The following is a 9,512-nucleotide window of genomic DNA, read 5'->3' on the forward strand; positions in this document are numbered from 1 at the left end:
TTGTTAGTAGAGATGCCTACAAGAACGTCTAAAAATGGAATTTTGGAAGGCGAAGTTTCAAAAGTAAATTTAATGTTAGAATGGAAGTTGTTAGCATGTGATTTGAAAGCATTGAGGGTATCTTCACCGTGGGGCCAAATGAAAAAAATATCATCAATATAGCGAGCGTAGTGAAGGGGTTTAAGGTGAAAGGATGACATAATAGCCGTCTCAATCTCGTGCATAAAAACATTAGCATAGCTAGGAGCCATTTTCGTGCCCATAGCGGTCCCCTTAATTTGAAGATAGTAACTGTTGTTAAAAGTGAAATGGTTATACGTAAGAATGAATTTAGTAATGGCAATGATATCATTAATATGTTCGGCTAGCACACATTGTTTAGAAAGGAAATTATTAAGTGCTTGAATACCTTCTTCATGAGGGATGTTAGTATAGAGCGAAGTGACGTCCATAGTGACTAGGAGAGATTGGTTAGGTATATTAGTTATAATATCAAGGATTCTAAGAAAGTGCGTAGTGTCTTGGATGTAGCTAGAGATATTAGGGAGTAAGGGGTTGATAATGGAATCAACAAGGCCAGACAGATTTTCAGTGAGGGTACCTATGCAGGAAACGATCGGTCTACCAGGGGGAATGATATTGAGCTGTTTGGATAAATTAAAAATTTCAATAGGCTTAAGTGCTTAATTTTATTCTCTACAAATTCCTTCTGTAATCAAATTAGCAACATGTTTCTCAAAAGTGTCTTATTTGAAGAATAAGTGAAGCTATGCATTTGTAATTTACACTGACGAATCAAACGACATCCAAACCAGAATAAACGGCTACTAAAAAAGTCAGCCATCGTAGAAACTTGCTTTGAGTTTCGTCTTCATTTCAGGTTGATTCCAATTGATTTTTTCTGGAGCGATAATGCACTTTATTAAACAATGGAAGGCGCAATTTTCACTTGATCTAACCATGTTATAGCAGTACGCTATTGGGACTAAGAAAGCAGTACAAACGGTTCATTCACAGGGTGGTGTTGTGCTAGGCCTACATCATTAATAGTTGTTAAATTAAATTAGCATAATTTCTTTTTGTTTTAAATTTATGTTTGCGATTTGATTTTTCTTCTTTGCCAATGATAGCATAAACTGCAGAGTGATCACTAATTCCGGTGGTAAGCACACCAGAGCAAGACATTTTTTTTGGAAACGTGTAAATATGATCAATCATGGTGCTACTTTGTTCAGTTATTCTTGTTGGTTTATTTATAATTTGAGTTAAAAAGTGGTTGTTAGTGATTTCTATTAACCTATTTGTAAAACAAGAAGGATTTGTGAAAGTGTATCACAGTTTAAGTTTCCTATTATTATTAATTCTTTTTCAGAGCCTTCAATTTCTTCTAAAATTTGTTCAAATATATCAGAAAGTTTAATTTTGGAGTTTGGTGGACGATACCAAGCTATCAATAATATCTTCTTAGAATTTTGTTTTGCAATTTCAATGACTAGTACTGTAGTTCAAGCTCTTTCTTCATAATATCACTTCTTAGTTTACAGGCAAAACCTCCGGTGTAAACACCAAGGATAGCCTACGAAAGAAGACTAAAAAAATAACAAACATGCAAGAAAAAAAAAAATAAAATAACAAACATGCAAGATGAATAATAAATATAGGAATAAATGAATATATGAATATAAATGAGTACTCACTGTACTGACATTCTGGCCCAAAGTGACTCGAGTCACATGTACAGACATAGGAAAGACAGAATGCGGCGCTGGTGGAGCACGTCCCTGCATTCTGACATGGAATGCTACTACAAGGATCAATAGCTACAAGAAACAATTACAAACATTATAATCATTGTTTTATTAGGAAAATATAAAGCTTTTCCCACTGAGTGTTATGTGACATGATTTGTCCATTATGAGTGAGATATGACATCACCATGTACATATAAATCGATGTGACATTTATTTATTTTATTTATTTAATCTTTCTTTATACTGTGGGCACTTTCAGTACTAAAGTACTGATTTTCAAAGTGGTACAGTGACAAGAAACATATACAATAGAAATAAAGACAAAGAATAAAATAAAATTGGAAAATGATTTAAAATGATTTTGGAATGAAAAAGTTGACATCTCTTTAAAATTAATTTTTAATTTGTGTGGTAGTTCATTCCAGCTTTTGGATGATCGATATAAATTTTTTTTTCCCTGTCCAATATTATACATTAGAAGAACCAGGTTGTTATGGGTTTGGCTGTGTGCCTTTAGAATGGGTAGTATTGTTAAAGGTAAATTTTGAAGACAAATATTGAGGGACATATCTTTTTAAGCATTTGAAAGTCATAAGAAGTAATTTTTCATTCCAAATCACATTAATTTTTCATTCCAAATCACATTAGGTCTATTCTATCCAAGGGCACTTAAAATATAATCAACAGGATCCTTAATATCAACAGAGAGTAAAATTCTACCTAATCTATTCATAAGAACTTGTAAACAATTAAAATTTTGAACATTACTATTAGACCAGACACAACAACAATAATCGAAAAGAGGAAAAATTAAAGCATTTGCTAACATTTTAAGCGTATAAGAAGGAAGAAAATATTTAGTACGTCGGATGACAACAACATGCTTTAAAACATTAGATGAAATATTGTTTATATGGTCTTTCCAAGTTAACTGTGAATCAAAGGTGAGGCCAAGGTATTTAAGTATTAACTCTTTCAATTGTATCACCATTGTGAAAAAAAATAACTAAGAGTAATTCAGTTGCAGAGGTACCTTATTTAAGTATTATATAATGCTAAAAATGAGGCTCTTGTAGCCTAGCTAGACAAGGCATCCATGTGCAAAGCAGTAGTGTTTGTTTATCCATGAAAAAAGCACGCCGGGAAAGTTTGCCTTACCAGGAAAAGGTGACGTAATCTAGCTTATGACGTATGCATGCTAAATACATTGTGAGTGTGATATCACCAAAAAATGAATATTTTTTATTATAACTAAAATATTAATAACTACAAGGTTTCTGGGCGTAAATTCCCTTAAAACAAATTAAGGGTTGCACAATCTCCTTGCCACACAAATTACAGCGCCCACTGACGTCTCAGTCGAGAAATACTGCGTAGCTGAAGTTTTTCTCGAAAATCTGACTATGAAACCATATCGAAATATGTTTTGCTTCACACTCGCCGCTGAGGGCGGCGTTCCGGGAACCCTGCGTCAATATTACACGAACTTGTTTTAATGGTAATATAAAGAATATGATGTGCCAAATATCTAATATCAATATGAGATATAAGTATAAGATATACTACAATCAAATATTAAGAATCACTAAAAAAAAACTCATTGAAACACTGAATTACAAATAAGCTTTAAACTTTCAATGAGTGAAAGATCAAAACAGCTTACAGATAGAGCAGAAAGGTCCAGAATAACACCCTTGGCAAATACAGGTGTATGCATCACGTGTAATAAATTACCATTCCTTGCCTTACTTTAACATATTTAATACATAGAACATTCTAGAATAACATTTAATTGATCAAAGAAACAGTGTAAACCACATTGGTAATTGTAGGAACACATGACACCATGTAGAATCCAAGAGTAATATATGGAAGCTTCTGGAATCTTGGGTACTGTAGAGGCAAATAAGTCTAATTGGTTAATGATGATGTAAGGTGACCAATGAGGAACTTAGGCAATAGAGAATGATCTTGAATGCTCTGGAATAGTGCAGCTAGGGTATATAAGCTGACAGTTTTATCTTTCTGGAGCTCTTTTTTGAAACACATGTTTATGTGAATGTTATTGGGTTATTTTGATACCGGATTCTTGTTGGAGTGTATACAGAATAAAAGTTTATTTGAGAGTTGTTTTACAACATTGTGAGCTGTGTTTATATTTTATATGTCAAAGAGGGATTCCTAGTAATTTCTATACCGCTCGGAAAATACGTCAAGTAGGAATTCACGACACACATGACCCATGTGTCCTCTCACACACTGCTCAATTTACACACTGGTTTACGTCTTGAGTCACTCATTACACTTTTTCAATATATTTATATCATTCGTTTTGCTTAAGTCACTTAATGCACATATGTCATTCTCCTAAGGGGATAAAACGCATCCTTGTGGAGCCCCTGTATTAGATATGACACATCTTGATAGAGAATCGTTAATTTTTACTCTCAGTGTACGATTACTTAAAAAATCATTAATCCATTGAGATATTAGTGGGTTTACATTCATGCTTACAAGTTTCTGAATTAATATATCAACCCGCATAGTATTGAAAGCCGAGCTAAAGTCAATGAATAAGTTTGGCATAAGTTTTAGGCTTATCTAAATGTTCAAAAATTGGGTGCAGAAAAGTAGTTATTGCATCCTCCACACCCTTCTTTGCAGAACAGGCAAACTGGTATGGGTCAACAAATTGCTTAACTTCCTCAACTACAATATCCTTAACTACTCTCTCAAAACATTTCATAACTACAGGTGTCAAAGCAACAGGCCTAAAATCATTTAGTACAGAGGGTTTGGTTATTTATTTACTGGTGTAATAATAGATGATTTCCATAAGGATGGAACACATGACGAATTTAAGGACCAATTGTAAAGTTGTGAGAAAACTGGTGCTAGTTCTTTATAACATAATTTGAGTATCTTCCCAGGTAACATATCTGGCCCTGCTGCCTTGTTTGTTTTAATTATCCTGAATACTTTCTCAACCGATGTGTTGCTAATAATCAACTCATCAGCATTCTTGGCGTTATTTAGAAGGGTACGTTTTAGTCTGTTGGTCTCCTCATGCGACTGTGACGCATTATTAAATCTGTTAAAGAAGTCGTTTAGGTTGTTAGCGAAAACTAGAGGATCGGTACCCACTGGTAGTTTGATGTTCTGTTTCTTGTTATCGCCAATAACCTTCTTTAGTCCGTTCCATGCTTTTTTAGAGTTTCCATATTTGAAATCTTTTATACTCTCTCCAAATTTTCGCTTTGCACGCCGTATTAAAAGGTCGATTTCTTTCTGAATTAATTCATCCTCGCTCTGTCATTTTCATCCAATGCCTGTTGTTTTCCCTTTAAGAGGCCCTTAATTTCTTTGGTAATACAGGGTTTACTGTTTGGATAAATTTTTATGACCTTCTCTTTTATTATTGTTGATACGCAGAAAGTAATATAGTCGCTAATAGAGTTTGTCGCTATTTGAGGTAAAGACATTCCAGTCTGTGGACTCAAAACACAATTTCAGTTCTGCTATGCTCTCGTCTGTCCATAAATTGACTCTTTTTATGACAGGTTTACGTGTTCAATTTGCTGTTTGTATGCTGATATTAACCAAATCATGTCATGGTCAGACCGACCTAAACCAGCTTTCCTCAAAGCTTTGTAGCCATTTCTGATATTTCCGTAACATTTATCTAGAGTTCGGTTCCCTCTGGTGGGTATGTCGACATACTGGTGGTAATGCGGTAATGCTTTCTTTAATTCGCAAGTGTTGAAATCGTCAACTTAACAGAATCTGGGGATTTTGTTTCAAGATCTTGATGTATGTCATGTAGCAGTAATGACACAGCTTTTGTATCTGATTTTGGATGAATGTATGCTACGGAGATATAGATTTGGTTGAACTCACGTGGTAAATAAAATGGGCGTAAGGCAACGGTTAAGAGTTCAATGTTTGGTGTGCAAAGTTTATGTTTAACTGATATGTCTTTACACCATCTGTCATTGACATAAATACAAATGCCGCCACCAAAAAATTATCTTCCTGAGTCAGATAATAAATTCCAAAATTCCAAGCCTTTATTTAGATAAGCATTTTGTATAGTAATACAGTTGGCAATCAAGGACCAATGGTCCGTGTTTGGTTGAACATAAATTTTCCAAGACGAGTCAAAGTTCTTTACTTTGCGATTGGGTGTCACAATTGCTACAACTGATTGCAAGGCGAAGCTAGTCTGAATGGGGTACTAGTATAGCACTACATTACATTACAAAGAGAAGGACTATAGGCCTAGACAAATAAATGAACTCACGTTCTTGGCATATTGCTCCTGTCCAACATTCCGGGCAAGTGCAAGTTAAGGCTTGGCAGTTGGCAGTCATGACACATGTAGCCCCATTCTGACATGGACTAGCATCACATCTGTCCACAGCTACAAACAAGAAAAAAAATTTCATGTATATAAAATATTGGTGGTGATTTTGCCAGTGTTCTTCCAGCCTTGATTTAAAATTGGTTAATTTTCTGAATTCACAACTTCATCCAATAAACTACTCCAGTCATTCATCATTCTCGCTTAACTTTAAACTTATCATAATATATATTATTGTTATTATTCAAAGTTTATGTTTAACTGATATGTCTTTACACCATCTGTCATTGACATAAATACAAACGCCGCCACCAGACAGTTTCCCCGATTCAAGCTATTCAAGTCCCTTGGTTAAAATATCACTATTGAGCCTATTATTGATGGAAAATGCTTTGAATCTGTAAAATAGAATGTATGTATGCTGTACTGATACAAGAGAAGCAGGAAGTATTTTAGTAATATTCATGGTAAAAACATTCGTCACCTCACATTGAACAATACGTTTTTATAATATTGAGCATATCACAGGTTGGTAGTAAGACATTGTTAAATACAAAACTGGTCTCTGGCACAATAGCACCTGTTTGCTACTGTTCACGACAATTTTAGAAATAGAAAAAGTTATCTTCCTGAGTCAGATAATAAATTCCAAGCCTTTATTTAGATAAGCATATTGTATAGTAACACAGTTGGCAATCAAGGACCAATAGTCCGTGTTTGGTTGAACATAAATTTTCCAAGACAAATCAAAGTTTTTGAGGTGTACTCTTTATGTTGTGGGGTGGGGGAGGAAGGGCAGGGAGGCCATAATGCATATTATACAGTATTGTATAATGTATAAATGTAAATTCTGTCAATAAAACAAGCAAAAATTCACAGAAATGGAATACAAGACCTCACCTGTCATACAGTTTTGCCCCGTATAACAGGAGTTACATTGACAAGTGTAATCGACACATCCGACTCCAAGCGGAATACAGGCTCCACCATTCTGACAAGGTAATGCAGCACACTGATTCACACCTGAGATGGAAAATTGGGAATATCAAAATATGATACATTTTAATCCTCATTTTCAATTCAACTTTCATCATCCACAAAATACATTTAAAATAATAATAATACAGAATTGTGCATCACTTTATTATTCTTAATGTACTTTGAATTGTATAATACTGTAAATAAATTAAATCTATTTTTGTACAGCGCTTTGGTCTCTTGGAAAAGCGCTTTATAAATCCAAATAAACAAATAAATGGATTTCCTTTGCCAAGGAATACAAAGTACAATAAAAAACTATTGACAGTCTACAGAGACAAATAGAAACAAATTAATCAGACAATGAATACAAAACACAAGGAGAGTTCAAAGATTTTTAGTTGGGAACAAATACCATTTTAAATGCAGACGAACTCTGAGAAAACAATGAAGAATTTAGATTTTTATTTTTAGTTAAAGTGCACTGTACTTAATACCCTATTCAGACTAGACTTTGCATTGCGATAGGTTGCGATGTAATCAGTGGTAAACAGTTGTAATCCAAATTGTTCGCAACCATTCGCAAACTTCGACAGCATTCAGACACCTTTTTACATTGATACTTTACATCACTAGGTCGTCCTGTTTTGTTTGACCTCAGCCAATCAGTGCCTGTGGAATCCGTTGCGATCTGATTCCGTGGTAATCGGGACTAATAATGATTGTAGCATTTATGGCCCATGTGAACGTTAAAGAACGCAGTACACTCTTCGGAAAAGAGTAGGGGATTGACTCCCGGTGTACTGCCCAATCACCACCAGAAGGACCCCACTGGAAATAAGCCTTCTTCTAGACTTTCGTGGGCTACCCTTGGTGTTTACACCGAATAAATCCAATCCAATCCAACCCAATCGCAACGGGTAACAATTGCGAAATCGACTACTTATCAACTATTATTGGTGAGCTTTCAGACACGACTTTACTATGCGATTGGGTGTCGCAATTGCTACAACTGATTGCAAGGCGAAGCTAGTCTGAATGGGGTATTAGTATAGCACTACATTACATTACAAAGAGAAGAACTATAGGCCTAGAAAAATAAATGAACTCACGTTCTTGGCACACTGCTCCTGTCCAACATTCCGGGCAAGTGCAAGTTAAGGCTTGGCAGTCGGCAGTCATGACACATGTAGCCCCATTCTGACATGGACTAGCATCACATCTGTCCACAGCTACAAACAAGAAAAAAAATTTCATGTATAACATAAAATATTGGTGGTGATTTTGCCAGTGTTCTTCCAGACTTGATTTAAAATTGGTTAATTGTCTGAATTTACAACTTCATCCAATAAACTACTCCAGTCATTCATCATTCTCGCTTAACTTTAAACTTATCATAATACATATTATTGTTATTATTCAAAACTTAAATAAACAGTAATAGGCTAGGCCTAGGCCCTAGGCTAAACCTAACAACGGATGCTCTCTTCCTTTTCTAGTAGTAGCGAGCGTTTTAGAAGGTTTAGTCTTGTTATTAATTCTCACCATACATTACCTGTGAAAACTGTCATTATTTGAAACAAAACTGCCATTATTTCGAAAAATTATTGTTTTTTTTAAATTATTATATTTATCATTATTTTAAATATGCCTTGATTCCTAGGCTAGCATAGGCAGGCCCCAGGTATTCGCTGAGGCTCTCGAATACAGTAACTGCGGCCTCTAAGCTTGCTTACTTACCTGTTTGACACCTGTCATCTAGGTAGCAACTTGTACATTGACATGCGTATGCGTTTTCGACAGCGTGTACGACACAAGTTCCTCCATTCATACACGGGTCCCAGTGGCAAGGGTCTAAAACTGCGAAAATGACAAATCAAGGAATACAGTTTTATCATTTGAGTATTCTTTTCAAGTATTTATCAAAATTAAACAAACCTATTTTGTTGAAGGACAGACAGACTTGCCAAAAAAGTTGGCTGAGGCTATCGGCACTGCCGCAGTGCGAAAAAAAGCTGCTGTTTTCTATCGGCACTGCCGCAGTGCCAAATAGCTGCAGTTTTCTATCGGCACTGCCGCAGTGCCAAAAAAGCTGCTGTTTTCTATCGGCACTGCCACAGTGCGAAAAAAAGCTGTTATTTTCTATCGGCATTATTGCCGCAGTTCGAAAAATGCTCCGATTTTCTATCGGCACTGCCGCAGTGCCAAAACACTGCAGTTTTCTATCGGCACACATCAAATGGATGTTTTTATCTATAGATTATGGTATCAATAATTGGTTAGGTCTAGCCTAGCCTATAATATTGTTAACGTTATATTATATATGTTTTATAATTAAATTATAATTATAGGCCCATACATAAAACAAAAAATAAAACAACAAAAATTTAAAAATAAAATAGTAGTAATAATAGTAATAATAA

At 35.0% G+C, this 9,512-nt stretch overlaps 1 protein-coding gene across 1 annotated transcript; it reads right to left on the reverse strand.

The window, feature by feature from the left end:
• Nucleotides 1-1,292: 1,292 nt before the first annotated feature.
• On the reverse strand, nt 1,293-9,055 carry LOC117122315 (fibropellin-3-like). Its single transcript, XM_033267871.1, has 6 exons — nt 8,830-9,055; nt 8,202-8,321; nt 7,012-7,134; nt 6,052-6,171; nt 1,698-1,820; nt 1,293-1,297 (listed from the first exon to the last, which is right to left on the reverse strand). Exons 1-6 carry the CDS (start codon nt 8,918-8,920, stop codon nt 1,293-1,295), a joined length of 582 nt encoding a protein of 193 aa, XP_033123762.1. The 5' UTR covers nt 8,921-9,055.
• Nucleotides 9,056-9,512: the final 457 nt, after the last annotated feature.

Source organism: Anneissia japonica, unplaced genomic scaffold, assembly GCF_011630105.1.
Source record: "Anneissia japonica isolate Jap-2015-1 unplaced genomic scaffold, ASM1163010v1 scaffold287968_len422783_cov224, whole genome shotgun sequence".
Taxonomy (NCBI): domain Eukaryota; kingdom Metazoa; phylum Echinodermata; class Crinoidea; order Comatulida; family Comatulidae; genus Anneissia; species Anneissia japonica.

Excerpts from the sequence above, each read along its gene's own strand:
- LOC117122315 (XM_033267871.1), bottom strand. The coding sequence starts at position 8,920 with ATGAATGGAGGAACTTGTGTCGTACACGCTGTCGAAAACGCATACGCA. Across the intron at positions 8,322-8,829 it reads AGATGACAGGTGTCAAACAG|CTGTGGACAGATGTGATGCT; the intron begins GTAAGTAAGCAA and ends TCTTGTTTGTAG. Across the intron at positions 7,135-8,201 it reads AGGAGCAGTGTGCCAAGAAC|GTGTGAATCAGTGTGCTGCA; the intron begins GTGAGTTCATTT and ends TTTCCATCTCAG.